The sequence below is a fragment of the Vipera berus genome, assembly GCF_964194415.1.
Source record: "Vipera berus genome assembly, chromosome: 10".
NCBI lineage: Eukaryota > Metazoa > Chordata > Lepidosauria > Squamata > Viperidae > Vipera > Vipera berus.
Window position 1 is genome coordinate 10,714,051 of NC_138213.1, and position 17,366 is coordinate 10,731,416.

Below are 17,366 nucleotides of genomic sequence, written 5' to 3' on the forward strand. Positions count from 1 at the left end.
TGTATCACAACTTGAATACGGAAACACGAAATAGCCTTAGTTCCTTTAGGCTGCAATTGCAAAAAAAAAAAAAAAGGTGTTAAAGATATTTCCTGTCAAGAACAGAAAACTTGGTCTGCTTTCTCAAAAAATCCTATTTCCCCTGAGAGAGAGAGATCTGCCACTCAAGAGATGGCTCCAACTGGCTTCTTTCAGATCCGCCTAAACATTACATAACGGGATGAGTGCTTCCTTTTCTAGCCAAGCAAGGGTTAAGATATTCTTTCTTCCTGCAGAACGATGAAAAGGTGGAGCAGCCTCTGGAAGGAAGTTCCCTGGAGATTTAGTAGAAGCATGAGTTGCCAGAGAAGCTGCTGAAGGGAGAGGCAATTATTTATATATTTGTTAAATTGATGTTGCTGTCCAACACCACAGTCACTCTGGCTGGCATACAGCCAAATCATTACGAAAATACGAATGAAACACCCCAACCGTCTGGAGGAGAAAAAAAAACAAACATCTATTCTAAAATGGTACAATATGTAAGACCTAGTCTAACCCAAGGCTTGTGGGAAAAGCCACATTTTCAGGGCTCTTTTAAACATGGGTAAGGTGGGAACCGGGCAAATCTCAAGTGGTTCCAGAGAGCAGGTGGTGTAAGAGGGAAGGCCATGCTTTCTGGGTATGGTCAGATGAGGCTACTGAATAGAAGAGACTAGGTGCAAGCTAATTCTGTTCAATTCTGGTTTGGTCACCACGATATAAAAAAGATGTTGAGACTCTAGTGCAGAGAAGGCCAACAAAGATGATTAGGGAATTGGAGCCTAAAACATATGAAGAATGGCTGCAGGAATTGGGTATGTTTAGTTTAATGTAAAGGAGGACTGGGGTGACATGAAAGAAATCTTCCAATATCTAAGGGGCTGCCACAAAGAAGAGGTCAACCTATTTTCCAAAGCACCTGAAGGCAGGACAAGAAGCAATGGTCGGAAACTAATCAAGGAGAGAACCAACCTGGAACCAAGGAGAAACTTGGTAACAATTAATCCGTGGAACAACTTGCCTCCAGAAGTTGTGGGTGCTTCAACATTGGGGGTTTTGAAGAAGATTATTAGACAACCATTTGTCTAAAAGGGTATAGGGTTTTCTGCTTGAGCATGGGGTTGGAGTAGAAGACCTTCAAAGTCCCTCCAGATTTTATTTTTTTGGACACAAAATCTAGATGCAATTTCTTTTCCAACAAATAATCAAGAATCTGGGCCTTCCCAAGTCGTTCCATCAGCTGTATGTTGAATTAGGAATCACATTTTAATTATTTACACAGACAAAGTCTGTCCATGTGTTACAGTTCATTTGCAATCTGCTCGTGACCTCCCGGTTAGACTACTGCAATGCCCTCTACATGGGGCTGCCCTTGAGGACTACCCGAAGGCTTCAACTGGTGCAGAATTCAGCCGCGTGAGTTTTGATGGGAGCTTCCCGATACTCCCGTGTAACACCTCTTCTCTGTGAGCTACATTGGCTTCCAGTTGCCCTACGGGTGAGATTCAAGGTGCTGGTAATGACCTATAAAGCCCTAAATGGCTTGGGTCCGGACTATCTAAGGGAACACCCACAGGGAGGACCTTCTCAGGGTACCGGCGGTTAATGAATGCCGGCGGATTATTCCCAGGGGAAGGGCGTTCTCTGTGGGTGCGCCTGCCCTATGGAACCAACTACCCACGGAACTTAGGACTGCCCCCAACCTTCGCTCATTTCGCCGGGACCTGAAAACTTGGCTCTTTGATCTGTTTGGTCCAGACTGTGGGGTTGTTAATTTAACTGGGTTTTAGATTTACTCTTGGGGCTTGAATTTAATTTGTTTTAATTGATTTTAATTTTTGTATTTCATGGTTTTAACTGCCCTGTAAACCGCCCTGAGTCCTACGGGAATAGGGCGGTATACAAATTCAATAAAATAAATAAATAAATATTGAAATGTCAGTGTAAGAAACATTCAGACCAGCAGCTTAGTACATTGGGTGACTAAGGATCTGTTTATACGTTTGGAAGAAAGGACCAGTTTCTCCATTCCACTTTTTACGCTTAACTCACAGGTCCCTAGAGAACTTTGCTAGTTAGTTCCTGTAGTAGAAAACAACTGAAAAAAGTAGGGCATCAGATGTAGGGAACTGGTTGGTACAGGGAGGTCAAGAAAGCATGAGAAAGTGTAGGGCTGTTCAGAACTTGGAGAGCTCCAAGATAAGAGATGCATTGGCAAATATTAAATAGTAAGTAGAACTATCAATCAATCTGGTGCCCTTCCACCAAACTGCCAATTTCTGAACCTTTCACTTTTTAAATATTTTGGTCTAGTGGTTAAGGCGCCAGGCTAGAAAACAAGAGAATTGTGAATTCTAGTCCTGCCTCAGGCGTGAAAGCCAGCTGGATGACCTTGGTACTGTCACCCCCTTTCAGTTGTGGGGAAAATAAGGAGAAAGGCGAGTTATTTGTAATCATAATAAAATGGGTTATAAATAAATAAATAAAATAACTATAGAAATGGGATCTGGCTGACTTCAAAGTTAGAGCCTTGGTGGAGCAGTGGGCTAATGCCTCCTTAAGTAACACCAGCTGCCTGCAATTAGTGCAGGTTCGAGTCCCACCAGGCTCAAGGTTGACTCAGCCTTCCATCCTTCCGAGGTAGGTAAAATGAGGACCCAGATTGTTGGGGGCAATTAAGCTGACTTTGTAATAATGCCGCTTGGGGTGTGTGTGAAAGCCCTAATAAGCAGGCATATACATAGAATGAAGGCTACTGCTAAGCTTGTAAGCCACCCTGAGTCTTCGGAGAAGGGCGGGATATAAATGGAATTAAAAAAAAAGTTAATGTATATACATGTACACACATCATTTATAATGTATATAAACCACATAGTAGTACTAAAAGTTTACCATCTTGTGGGGCCGCATTGCTAATCCAGGGCAACTTGCGGCATATGCAGGTTGGACGCGCCTGATGTACATCAAGCTTATACTCGGAACTGTTGGGGAGGCACTGTCTTCCCCCTCTTTCACTCACACAAATGATCTGAAATGAGCTGTCTCTTACTCCTTGGGAATCCTCCCGGTAATCTGGCCCAGTATATTCCAACCACACAAACTATTAAACCATGGCACGTTACTTACAGAGACTGAAATAACTGCCACCGGTTCTAATTTGGACAGCACTTCCCAGAAGGAGAGAAAAGCGGAAGAAAAGAACTAAGGGGAAAAAGAGAGAAAAAAGGGAAGAGGAGAGAGAGTTTAATACTTTGTTTGTATAAAAGGTAAAGGTAAAGGTTCCCCCGCACATGCGTGCTAGTCGTTTCCGACTCTAGGGGCCGGTGCTCATCTCCGTTTCAAAGCCGAAGAGCCAGCGCTTGTCCGAGGACGTCTCCGTGGTCATGTGGCCGGCATGACTACACGCCAAAGGCGCACGGAACGCTGTTACCTTCCCACCGGAGTGGTCCCTATTTTTCTACTTGCATTTTTATGTGCTTTCGAACTGCTAGGTTAGCAGAAGCTGGGACACGTAACAGGCACTCACTCTGTTACGCGGCACTCGGGATTCGACCGGCCAAACTGCCGACCTTCTGATCGACAAGCTCAGCGTCCTAACTCACTGAGCCACCGCGTCCCTTCTTTGTTTGCATAGCAGATATTAACTGGTGGTACATAACATGGTGAAAGTACACCCACTTGATTTACTAGTCAAATGTTGGAAATTCATTATAAACCTCTCCAGCCAAGTGACATCAAAGCCAGCTACTTCAACAAAAGGATTTCCCCCCCCCCCAGGAAGATTCTACTTTCAGTAAGAAACATATGCAGCTTTTTCATCTTCAGAAACCCTGAAAGGGAAGCACCACATCTCGGAGAAGAACACTTGTTTTGCAGACAGAAAGGTTCAGGTAGGCCCAGATATGGCTAACCAAAAGGACTTTGATTTGTAACTGGGGAGAATAACCCTCAATCAGATTGGGAACACTGAGTTGAGATGGATCTCTGGTTTGCCTCAAGGTAAAATCTTTTGTACTTTAAAAAAAAAGCATTTGCATAAATTTATCCAATTTGCACACACCAAATCCACAGGCAAATGAGAATTAAGCCATGCGCTCATATTCACTTTTTTTTTTAAAAAAAGTAGAATAATATTAATGAAAAGCGCCACACCAATGCATATTTTAAAACAAAGCAATCAGGAAGAAGGGCAATACAACCATTGGAAGAAATGGATAGAAAATCCGTACAACTGTCCGCTCTCCAAATTTCTAAAATGACCAGGAAACGGGTCCAAACCGAGTTGAGATTAGAGAAAATGAGCCTAGGTTTGCCCACACCCTCACAAGCACATTCATCTCTTTGCGTGAAATCTTTTGTTAAGTTTAGCCATTCCTACAAAAATGTCTACCCTCGCAGACTGAACGCCCCGCTTCCAGTCAGCTTTAAAAGTGATTACACAGCACTAATTTGATGCCAAGGTTTGGTATTCTGCATGTTGATCGACTGCCTTGGATTTGGCCAGAAAGTCAGCACTTGCAAACAATAACACACACACACACACACACACACACACACACACACACACACACCGAACAAAACCCCATTAGTTTCGGGCCAAGTTAGTTCTGCTTGCCTTCTGCTTTCTGTTTTACTGAATCCAAACACCAGACAGGGATTATTTTACATGTCAATTCTTTCCCAAGTCTTTCTTCTGCTGACAGTCAAACCTCAACCTGAGCAAAGGGCGCTAGAGCTTTGCTCTTCCATAAACTCCCCGCCACGAGAAAGGGAGAAGAGCAGAAACTTAAAGCCTTCTGATTTTTTTAATTTTATTTTTTTGCAGACCCGAAGCCATACACACCCAGAAGATCTGCTTGAGGCACAGCTTCGGGAATTAAGCTCCCATTTTCGGGCACGGGTGGAACATGAGACGGGAAGGCACCTGCTCCATTGTTCGGAGAGAGGCTGCATCCCAGCCTCTTCAACTTCAGCCCTTACTTTTCCATCCCGACAAAGCGAAAGCGAGTAAGTGAAAGCCGGGTTGTTGGTACCCCGCATTGTCTTCCTTGCCAAGGCACGGAGAAGAAAGAGAGTGGAAACACTCCACACACCCACCCCCCACTCTTCCCCTCCCCCTCCCTCCCCCTCTGCATACATACGTGCAACGGGCTCTCCACCATCCCGAAGTTTCTCCCCTTCCTGCTGCGGACTTCCTCGGGTCGACGAGAGGGCTTTCGCCGCAGGACAGCCGCCGGAGGAGGCATGTTGAGCCCGGCAGACCCCGCCCGGAGTTTTTCCCCCCTTCTTCCCCCCCCCTCCACTCCACTCCCAGATGTTTCCAGGGAGAGGACCGCCAGCCAATTAACCGGAACCGCTGCAGGCTACAGCACACGCACGGAGGGGGGGGGAGAGGCGGGGGAGGGGGCTGGGGGGGGGAGACGCGCGCGCCCGCCCGCCCTCCAAGACCTCCTCGTGCAATCGAGCCCCTCCTGCCCACTTTCGAGCCAGACAATGGCACACACACACACACACACACACACACACACACCCGCCCTTCAAAGGCTTCTCTCTGCTTTTGTGGCACCCGCAGGAGAGGCAGCGCTCGGCTCTCCGCGCCCCCGTCCCCCAGCCCCGGGAGGCGCCTGGGACCAAAGGCTCCTTTCCAGACCTCGACTTGGGCAGGGAATCCCGGGGGCGCCCGTTGGGGATCCAAGCCGCTCCGCCTGGGCGCCCGGGGTGGTGGTGGTGGGGTGGGGTGGGCGCGCGTGTTGGGCTGGCTCCAGGAGAGCGATCGGGGAGAGTGGGAAGCCCCTGTCCCGCCCCAGGAGGGGCTACACCCCCTAGCCTAGCCCGCCGTCTCCTCCTCCTCCTCCTCCTCCCCTCCAGCGCCTCAATCCGGGAGCGGAGGCGAGGAGAGGTGGGGGGGGGGGGCGGAGAGGAGAGAAGCAGCCGCACGGCAAGCCGGCCCTCGCCCACCTCCTCCGCCCCTTCCCGGAGCACGTCCAGCAAAGAGGCCGGCCTCTCCGTGCAGGGCTTTTTTTGCACAGCGAGCGCCTCGGTGGCGGACCAGAAGCAGCGGAGAGCTGGCGATGGCGCCCAAAGGCTCCTCGCCGCTGAGCTGGCAGCCGGGGAAAGAAGCTCCTGGGACGGCCAGCCGCGATGGAGCGGCTGGCAACGGGAAGGGCGGGAGGGGGAGGGCTCGGCCGCCCCCCAGGCAAGCGGCCCCGCGCTGCCCCCAGCTGGCTTGCCGAGGCTGGAGGAACAAAGGAAGCGGGCGGGGCGGGCGGCACCCTGCCCACCTGGCTTCCCCTTTGCCGGGCAAGAAAGAGAAGGGCTGTCCAAAGGATGGAGAGGAGCTGGATTGCCGCGAGTTTGCCTGGCTTCCTTGGCTCTTGGCGCGTCAAAACGGAACCCGAGCATGGGTGGGGGCTCGGGTTTAAGGCCCCGTGGCAATCTTTTTTTTTTGTGGTGTGTGTGTGTGTGTGCGTTTGTGTGGAAACGGAACGAAGAAGGGGAAGGCTTGCTTTTCTTTGCGCTCTTTAGGTCCACTCAATTCGGGCAGCGACTGTTCAAACTCCCGCAGGGCCAGGAAGATCCACCCGGATCTGATGGGAAATGCCCAGCTGCCCTGTGGATTGGACACCCAAGTGGATGTCCTTGTGGGGGCCATGCTCAGAATGGTAGCCCTGGCCATGGTAATATACCAAAGGTTAACCCTGGTTACTTCTAACCAAGCATCAGCATTTTGTGCTAATCCATCGGGCAGGTTTTTCATTAACTGGGCTTAAACGCCCTGCAGGAAACCAGTCACAGCTCTCCCTCCTCGTTAAAAAAAAAAAGTCCCGTTGTTCTGTTTCCCAATTCAGGAGACATATTAAACAAAAAAAAACCAATGGATTATTCATTAAATTCATTCATTAATTATTCATTACATTCATTAAGCTTCATTTCAATATGATTATTAATTTTTTTGGGGCCTGCATTGTCCCTCAAACCAGTATCTGTGAGATTGTGGTCACAACCATTGTGGTCTGTAAATGACAGCTTTAGGGAATCATATACGCGTAGCTTAGTGACATGAACCCAGTTAGGAAAAAAAAAGATTTTAAAAGAGTTAAAAGTTATGCTAGTGGAACACGAATCGGGTGTTCATAGGAAACTGTGTCAATTGCTGCAGTAGAATTACAGAGTCTCGTGATCACCTTAAAATAGGAAAGAACCTGATTCCATGGGGATAATAGATCAGGAGGCAGAAGTTTGCCTGTTAAAGAGAAAGATTAAGGGAGATATGAAGTCTTCCAGCACTTGAGGAGCTGTCACAGAAAAGAGAGAATTGACTTTACCAAAGACCCTGGGGGCAGGACGAGAAATAATAGGTGGGAAGCTTGTTAAAGAGAGATCCAGTCTAGAAATAAGGAAAAGGTTCTGACAAAAGAGAACAATCAATGGTATAGCTGGCCTTCTGGAGTTGTGGGTGCTCCATCCCTAGAGGTTTTCAAAAATAGACTGGACAACCATTTGAAACCTCAAAGTCCCAGCCCTATGATTCTCTTTTCCTGCTATGTAAGTGTCTTTTCTCTCCTCCCCCCCACCCTCACTTCTTGATCATCTCCCTTCCACTTCTTCCAAGGCTCCTGCTGGAAAGGCACAGATCATCCTTGGCTGATGTTTGAATTGATCTCATCATAGAAAGCACTTTGGGGATTAGCTCAGGAGCCATAAGCTACCTTTTCCCCAAAGAGCAACTGATTTATTGTAGCACTGCATAATGCTTAATGGGATAAGGTCATCTAGCGCGCAATTATCTTACATTGGTAGAGACCTTTCCAAGACTGCTTATTTTCTCATCCAGTGCTTGGACAAGTTCAAAATCCGTGTGTGGTGAATAGACAGGACGGGCCTCATCTTCTTATATGTAAACCATCAACTGTGTCATTGCTCCTTGAATTGAAATAAATTTGGGATTAACTTGCTGGAGATCATCCTTAGCTCTTATTGAGCTGAAATTCTAAGCATTATTTCAAAGCAAGAGTGTGTTATTCTCCTACTGGGGCCTGGACTTTCACCCTGAATCCCATTAGTTCATATTTTTATTCTTTTTCACACAAAAAAGTCCGTGAGGAGTTCCTGACCGTTATAAATGTAGATGCTGTCTGTTTGCAATTCAAACAAATCAATGTAGCCATCTGAGTAAGTTCCATGATTTTCACCAGCTATTCTTCTATTGTGGGTGGTGATGAGTCTGTCTATCCATAGTTCCTTTTTGCTTCTAACTGTAACTGTTTTGTTTTTATCCTTTCCTCCAGAAAGTTAAATTTGTTTATAGACCAAAACATGCAATCATTTCAGAAACAATAAGCAATGTAAAGTGGGGTTTATGATAAACGATTATGTTCCATAAAGCTCTGAAGATTTAAGTCTATGTCTACATATTCTGTAGGTGTAGTGCCATTTTCAAATCTTTTCATTTAAAAAAATAATAATTCCTGAAAGTAGAAAACTATTACACGGGGAAGAAGTATTCTAGTTCAATCTTTAATTTGCAATAATAACTCTCAGAGGAAAATCTCCAGTTTTTCCCCCCACCCAGATGCTGGAATATAGATAGAATTCCTGTTCGGCTTTTTGTGGTCCATTTCAAGCCAATCACTTAATTCAACCTGATTCTATTCCACTTGGAGAACAAGACTCAGGAAGAGCTGTGTATGAAATCATCTCATACTGATACAGCAGCCCTCCCAAAATTAAAGCCCTCAGAGGATGCCAGTCTGCAGCTGCGGAGAATCTACAGAGGCTGACAAAGTCTGAAACATGGGTCCCAATGCATCTGGATTGGGTGAACAATGTAGAATGCTGTCTATTCAAACTATGGAAAAGGAAGAAGCAAGCACGTGTTGAAGGCAGTCCCTTTAATCACTGTTGTTTCCAGAGCTGAGCACCATCTGGTGTTCAGTTTCATTATCTTGCAAAAATGCTGAAGGCTCAAAAGGCCATTTTTGATGGATTACTCAGGGAATTGATGATGTTGAACTTTTTGATTTATGTTAAAGTAATAGAGCAGGGGGAGGATTAAGGTGAAAACTGATGCTTGGAAGGGTTTTTAATGAGCTTTTTTTAACGTGGGATTCTAGAAAACAGGATATCTGAACAAAAAAGGATGTTTTGCAAAACAAGGCAATTAGGTATGTAGATAGGCATATAGATATGAAGATAGATAGATAGAGGTATAGATATTGATATCTATATCTTCTAGCCAGCATGGCTGGCAAAAGAATTCTAGGTCCAGAAGTCTTAAAGTTGCCAAGGTTAGAAATGCTGGACTAAGAAATTTTTTCTTGACAGAGAATGGCCCACACCCTGCTATCCTTTCATAAGAGCCTAAAGACCTGTCACTGCCCGGCTTGGGAGTCTTGAATGTACGTATGCAGGGACCGGTTCCCGGGTTAATTTAGCAATTATGATGGGTGATTTATTCTTGGCTGCTATGTATTTTATTTTATTTATATTGTTGCTATTGTTTTAATTTTACTCAGTGCCCAGAGTCACTTGTTGAGATGGGTGGTCGTACAAATGGGGTAAATAAATAAATAAGGCAAACAAATACATTCCTAGCTTGCCTTTTCTTTCTACTGTTATTTTTGCAAGATTCTTTCAACTCTCGGACTAATATTCCTTGAAAGAACTATCAATCAGATGAACTATAAACCAAATAAGCAAATCAACCAGAGCTGCAGACTTTTATTTATTTTTTAATCAAATCGACTTTTCTCCAGTGTGCGAGAAATCTGTGAGAAAGAGATACAGAAAGTCTCAGTGCTAACATACATGTAGATATTGGTCCTAATTTGAAACAGTTCGCTTGCAGATTTCTTGTGACAATCCCTTTCATCTTAATCTTGCTAAAGAGAATTGGGAGAGATTTGCGCTTGAAGAGAGAGAGAAAAAAATCACTTTCAATTCAGACAGCTACCAAAGGACTTTCCTAGTTTTGCAGAAAAGGGAGATGAGCAAATTGCCTGTCCTTGCTTGCATCTAATACCAACTTTTCCAGTCTCTCTCTCTCTGTGTTTAAATTCTCTCTTGCATTTTTAGAGGAAAGATGACTTTCAGCATCCTTTGAATCTAGGTCAAGTCATCTAATGATTATTTTAGAAGGTGTCCCAAGTGAAGATTGGCAGTTCCTATCTGATCTATCTTATCTAAGGTGCCAGATGTCAACAATTATTTTATAAACAAGTAACGATTCTCTCAAATCAACCTTGATTTGGAACTGTATATTGGCTGCAGAGTGTAAGTTCCTTCTTCTAGGAATCTAGGACCTTTTTCTGTTCCCCTCCCCACCGATTACCTATAAACCTGGCACTTCCTGGCGAGCTTCCATCATAATGTCATTACATAAAGCATCTCTTCAATGAGTAACAATGGCTGCTAAAGAAATGCTTGAATCTCTTGATATTTTTCCAGCCAGATCATGGGTGGATGGAAATCTTGGTGGTCAGTTTCTTTGAGAATTGGGGATGGAGGAAATGGACTATAAATAGTCATTCCACCATTGCCGCATCCGTTGTTTCAAACAACCTTAGCGCTAAGGCATACATCAGAAGACAGATCACTGATCAAATCCAGAGAGGAAAGTATACTTGGAACTAATTACCGATGGCATACCAGGAATGGACCTGCTGTTGACTGCCAGAGAGGGACATACATTTTATTTATTTATTTGCATATCCCACCTTTATTATTTTTACAAATAACTCATGGCAGTGAACATAGTAACATACCTTCCACCTCCTATTTTCCCCATGCCAACCCTGTAAGGTAAGCTGAACTGAGAGAGAGAGACAGACCTAAAGTCGCTCAGTTGGCTTTCATGGGACTAGAACTCACTACTCTCCTGCTTTCTAACCTGATGCCTTAGCCCAGGGGGTCTTCAAACATGGCAACTTTAAGACTTGTGGACTTCAACTCCCAGAATTCCTCAGCCAGCCAGGCTGCCAAGTTGCCAAGTTTGAAGACCCCTGCCTTAGCCACTAGACCAAGCTGGCTCAGCCTTCTATTGTAATCAATTTGGTTGGATATCTAATCTATTTTTCTACCTCCTCATCTCCAAGGTTGCTGCTGATTTGCTTATCCTTCTGTTTACAAACACAATCCAGAAAGCAAAGCAAAGCAAAGCAAAGCTGTGTTATGGCTTTTCCTTCTTCTGCTTATCTTTACCTCATTAAAAGATAAAGGTAAAGGTTCCCCCGCACATGCGTGCTAGTCGTTTCCGACTCTAGGGGCCGGTGCTCATCTCCGTTTCAAAGCCGAAGAGCCAGTGCTTGTCCGAGGACATCTCCGTGGTCATGTGGCCGGCATGACTAGATGCCAAAGGCACACGGAACGCTGTTACCTTCCCACCGTAGTAGTCCCTATTTTTCTACTTGCATTTTTACATGCTTTCGAACTGCTAGGTTGGCAGAAGCTGGGACAAGTAATAGGCGCTCACTCTGTTACGCGGCACTCGGGATTCGACCCGCCAAACTGCCGACCTTCTGATCGACAAGCTCAGCGTCCTAACCCACTGAGCCACCGCGTCCCCTTTACCTCATTACTCACGTCCTAAAATGGAAGAGTCCGACAGGGAGAGCAAGGATATTCTGAGCAGTATCAGAAACCTCTTCTCGCTGTGCCATAATCATAATAGTAAAGTTGGATGGGACCTTGGAGGTCATCTAGTCCAACCCCCTGCTCAGGCAGGAAATCCTACACCATTTTAGACAAATGGTTGTCTAATCTCTTCTTAAAAACTTCCAGAGTTGGAGCATTCACAGCTTCTGGAGACAGGTTGATTATTTGTTCTAACTGTCAGGAAATTCCTCCTTAGTTCTAGGTTGCTTCTCTCCTTGGTTAGTTTCCATCCGTTGCTTCTTGTCCTGCCTTTTTGGGCGCTTTGGAGAGTAGCTTGACTCCCTCTTCTTTGGGGCAGATCTCCTTACATGCCTGGGGCTTCTTACTCCTAATAATTAGCTTAGGAGGTCCCAATTCTCAGAGATTTGCAATTCTCAGATATCTGAAGGAGAGGGAATAAGTCCTGTACTGTCCCATGATGAATTAGCAACATTTACAAGTGAAGCCATGGGACTTATTCAGCGGACTAGAAAGTTAAAAAAAAATGATCACATTATTAGCTATTGTACCCCACGTGCCAACAATCTCATAAGAAAATACCGCATTTTACAGTACCTGTAAGGAAAAATTAATTTGCAAGAGGAAAATAACTAAGATAGTTTCACAGTTAATGAGGCTGTTCAGTTGGTGTAGTTTCCTGCAGCAGCTGAAATGGTTTAGATGTGCTGGAAAATGTAGCTTTTTTAATGAGTAAAAATGGGTGTCTTAAGTAAAAACCATGTAACAGGGTGTTAAAGTGAATACGTGAGATCTAAAACATTGGAAGAGAATATTTGTAGCTCAGGGCTAACTGTGGTTTTTTTTTTGCGTTCTCTGAACTTGATGGTTTTCTTGCAGATGTTTTACTACCCAGAGCCTACTCCCTCTTAGAACTGATGATGTTATCTAGTTTGGTAATGAAACGTTGGGAAGAAAACCACCCAGCTCAGAGAGCACCAAGGACCCCACATCTAAAACAATGGATAGGTTTTGATGGCATCAGCGTTAGTGAGGGATTTTTGTTGTCCTGCTCTGATTTCCAAGGGGTGTGGTCCATAATGGACCGTGGTCTTCTGATCTTTTGGTACCTTTAATAGAGATTTTGATTTGGGACCTGAATCTTTTTACATGAGTTCAGATCCCAGTCCTTCACCAGTTGTTCATTACCACCAGTAACAAATATATAAAAGTATAATAGGGCTGTTGAGATAATTCATTCAATAAATGATTGTAACTAAAAATACATTTAATTAGAATAGCTGCAACAATCAGGACAAACAAGACACCATCTAAGCTTTCTTATAACAGGCAAGAACGACAATGCTTTAAAAATATTTAAACATTGGATTTCTATATGAGAAACATTTTTAATCCCTCAGTACAATGGCATTCCATTTTTTTAAAAAAAAAATATCTACAGACCTGATTTTGTTTAAAGCTTGTTTCACATGGGTTATCTCTGCTCTGAAAATATGTAAAAATCAGATTTTTTTTGTATGAGGAATGCATAAAAGATTGAACAGTCAGTTTTACTGTTAATGCACAGGGTTGGGGTAGCAACAGCACTTAGACTTATATACCGCTTCACAGTGCTTTACAGCCCTAAGCAGTTTACAGAGTCAGCATACTGGCCCCAACAATCTGGGTCCTCATTTTACAGACCTCGGAAGGATGGAAGGCTGAGTCAACCTTGAGCTGGTCAGGATCGAACTGCTAAACTGCAGGCAGCTGGCAGTCAGCAGAAATAGCCTGCAGTACTGCATTCTAACCACTGCACCACCATGCACCCTCAATGGGATGATCTGCCATTGACTACCCTTCAGTAGACCAGGTCTCCATTAGGTTCCAGCCCATAAAGCTCTGCCAGCATCTTAAATCTGGGACCCCAATCATTGAGAAAATCATAATCAAAATCCAAGTCTGAGGACCCTGAACCCAAGGAGCTTAGAGATTCCACAATAGACTCGGCCCCTTCATAGCCAAATATGTGGAGGGTATCATAGGGCAACATATCTCCATCATTATCTGCTTCATCTTTTTTCATCTCAATCATAATGCCCATCTCTCCAATGCCTGAAAGTCCATTCTCAGGGATCTTTTGTTTCTGGGAATAATTGCAAGGTGAGTCCTCCAAAGGCATTCTGGGGCATAGTAGCCCTCTCTGCCGGACTGAATTGAGAACTGAGACATCATAACTGGTGGTGTCCATTTCACCACCGCCTTCTTCATCGTAGGCCACCAGCTGCTCATGGATCTCTTCTACATTCTTCTTGAGAACACTGAGATCTTTCTTGTGCCTCCTCCTCCAGACTATCAGCAGCATAGTTAATGCTGTAAAAAAATGGGGAAAAATGTAGATGAATGGTAAACATAACCTATTCCTATTATTTTGATTCTGCGACTCTTTGATTCCTTGATTCTTTTACAGACCTTTTCACTATGATGGGAATTGAATGTTTTCCACCTAAGATTCTACTTAATCTCCCCCTTGGTATAGCTGACAAAGCAAGGAGAGCCTGTGGCCTAACATGCAAGCGGCCCGGGTTCGAATCTCAGAAGGGTATGGCTAGCTGATGAGAGCTAAATAGCTCAAAATAGCTATACTAGTCTCCCTTTAATTCTTTGTCGGTAAATTTAAATTTAACACACAAATAGTCTGTCACAGAAGTGATTGCCTGTGAAGGCTCCTAGATTGGGGCTGAAAGGCGAAAGCAGAAGCAGTATGGTCCGTCCCATATTTGGGGTAGACCAGGTTGCCCTGATATACCGGTCTCACTGGAAAAACAATCTTCCATCTAGCCAATTTCAAGTGTGGTTGCCTATCTTTTGACATGAAATAGTTGGGTTTGAATACAATGGCTTAGCATTTTCATTGGATGGGATCTGGGAGGCATACCTTCTCTGCAGTGGTGGGATTCAGCCAGTTTGCACCACTTTGGCAGAACCGGTAGCTAATTTTTTGTTGCCCAGGCCCAGAATGGACTTCCGGAAGCAGCATCCACACAGAGAACCGGTGGTTCACCCATTTGAATCCCACCACTGCTTCTCTGTCACTACGCTTGACCTGTTGCACAGCTCTCCTTTGAGTTTGAATGGCCCCATCCTTGCTAGCCTTCAGCAAATTTCTGAAGACCACAGGGCCTGGGCCAAGATAGCATATGAGCCATTTTAAGGTGACTGAGTGAGTTGCCTTTGGTGCAATCTCTATGGAGTTGTAACGGTATGTGAGAATGACCTTGAGAATCGAGGGGAAAAGATCACACGAGAGGGTGGAGCCCCCAGTGACATAACCGTCAGAGGAAGAAACCTGCCCTGACGAATCAAGCTGTAAAAGTGGTTGTGGGAAGTTTGTTCCTTTGGATTTACAATATTCTGTTATTGTAGCCTTACAATAAAGTAGAATTAGCTTTATGTCATGCTTCCTGTCCTGGCTTACTTGGGAGGGTTGACATCAAGCTTGCAAATTCAAAGTACCCATCTCTTCCACCTTTAACCACCTGATCCATTAGGACAGGTCCTCCCTAGGGTTTTTCCTTCCGAGAGTTAAGTCACTGGGGACACTCCCACCTCACCTGTCTGACCGTTTCCTATGCAGCATCTCTTCCCTTGTCCCTCAAGGTCATTTTTATATACCATTACAGGAGTTTTAAGGGACGCGGTGGCTCAATGAGTTAGGATGCTGAGCTTGTCGATCAGAAGGTCAGCAGTTTGGCGGGTCAAATCCCGAGTGCTGCGTAACAGAGTGAGCGCCTGTTACTCATCCCAGCTTCTGCCAACCTAGCAGTTCGAAAGCACGTAAAAATGCAAGTAGAAAAATAGGGACCACTACGGTGGGAAGGTAACAGTGTTCTGTGCGCCTTTGGCGTCTAGTCATGCCAGCCACATGACCACGGAGACGTCCTCGGACAAGCGCTGGCTCTCTGGCTTTGAAACAGAGATGAGCACCGGCCCCTAGAGTTGGAAACAACTAGCACGCATGTGCGGGGGAACCTTTACCTTTACCTTTACAGGAGTTTTATTCTATTTTTTTAACGGTCCTGAAATTTTTCCACTGGTACTATTTCACTTTGGTGAAAGAGAATTTATTTTGACATTTCTTCCTGAAGAGAAGGGAATGGGCATGTTCGTGTGAATGTAGCGGATCGTTTTTTGCCCAGGAGTTTCTGTGCACAGCTGATTTATCTTGGCACTGTCTCTCTCTTGTGACCTGCAGCCTCCCAGGTTTATAGGCTTCAGTCAAATTCCAATCTCAAGTGAGGCCTGTCAAGGACGTTTCAAAGAACAGGAGAAAGCAGAAGCACCAGGTTCTTCTATCCCCTGAAAGACTCGGAAAGTTGGAAAAATTCCAAAGGAATCCTTACGTAGCCTGACAATAAGGGAAAAAAGCAGAAACTCCTCTTTTTTTTTGCAGGGGAAGAAAAGTCTAAGAAATTGCCAAGTCATTTGAAGAACAGCATTACTAAGTACCAGAAGGCCTTCAAATATCATCTTGGTTAACCTTCTGAAACCATGTTAAGGCATTTTTATTTGCTCAGTTTATATTAGCTGCGTTGCCTCTGGTAACAAGAATTTTTTATTTTATTATGATTATTGCTTTTTTTTTAAACACAACCCTCTTGCTTTTTATTTGGCTCTTTTATGAATTTATGAATTCTGCAGGGCCAAATTAATTTTGAGAGGAGGAAAACCCCCATCACATTGGTTGCTACTTCAATTAAGTTTCCTTCCACCTGCTCTCCCATTCGAAGTGGACAGGGAGAAGCAAAGAGAGGCGAAGATTGATTTACCAAGGATGGTAAAGATGCAGATAAAGATGGTCACCAACACTTGGATGCCGACTCCCACTAGCTTCGCTGACTCTTCACAAAGAGTGAAGCTGCCTTCCTTGTCACATTGGCAAACCCGGATGGTAAGAGTGTTGGTGCTGGTCTGTGGTGGTTTCTCATTGTCGGAGATGATGATAGGCAAGAGATGAGTTTTGAGTAGCTCTCGGTTGAACTGTCCAAACTTGACGGTGACATTTGCAGTGTTATCTGGAGAATGCAATAGCATGCAGTTGAATGATCAAAAAGGTACTGTTTTAAGGGGTTTCCAGCTACCACACATAATATCTGCTCCAATAATCAGTTATGGAACTCAACTTATGGGTCGAAGGAGAGACCATTCCCATTCTAGGAACTTCTTAACTTAGCACGACCAACTGGCAAGCTGGATAGGACCTCCAATAACCCATTTGTAGCTCTTAGCACCTATAAATTGGGTCTTTGAAGTTTCATGGTAACATCTTATTTTGTTTCACTTTCCTTCAAAACTAAGGATTTTGGCTACTTTGCCACCAAATTGGACTGTTTTGCTGCTAAATTTCAGCTGAATGGTGAGATGAAAAGGGGGATTGGATTGGTCTCGCTTCTTCAATTCCCAACTTTCAAAATCCAGCACATCTCTCCCTGCTGATTCTCCCTCTCCCATGGCTAAAATTAAATCAGATTTGCCCATTTGGGGGACAACATCTAGTGGTTCTCCAGATAATTGGGGGAACAAGCTGCCTAACCCTGCCTTAATGCATTAGAAATGCAAAATCTTCCACTTTGAAGGGGTTGAGCTATAGTGAGTTGGAATAAGCTATGGAGATTACAAGGATGATAGGGCTAAAATGTTTGTGCTACCCTTTTTTTGGACAGTAAGCTTTTTTAGTGGAACTTTGGCGGTTATCA

At 44.6% G+C, this 17,366-nt stretch overlaps 2 protein-coding genes across 2 annotated transcripts in view; both read right to left on the reverse strand.

Moving 5' to 3' along the window:
- The window catches only part of BEAN1 (brain expressed associated with NEDD4 1), a 31,705-nt gene extending 26,344 nt beyond the window's left edge, over window positions 1–5,361 (reverse strand). Inside the window, exon 1 of the mRNA XM_081335782.1 lies at window positions 5,163–5,361. The gene's annotated coding sequence lies outside the window, so the exon portion shown is untranslated. The remainder of the gene's footprint in view (window positions 1–5,162) is intronic.
- Window positions 5,362–12,920: 7,559 nt separating this feature from the next.
- Window positions 12,921–17,366, reverse strand: part of CDH5 (cadherin 5) — a 16,825-nt gene continuing 12,379 nt past the window's right edge. Inside the window, exons 10-11 of the mRNA XM_081335717.1 lie at window positions 16,440–16,685; window positions 12,921–13,983 (exon numbers count right to left, since the gene is read on the reverse strand). Coding sequence (XP_081191843.1) covers window positions 13,472–13,983; window positions 16,440–16,685 — 758 coding nt within the window. The 3' untranslated portion in view covers window positions 12,921–13,471. The remainder of the gene's footprint in view (window positions 13,984–16,439; window positions 16,686–17,366) is intronic.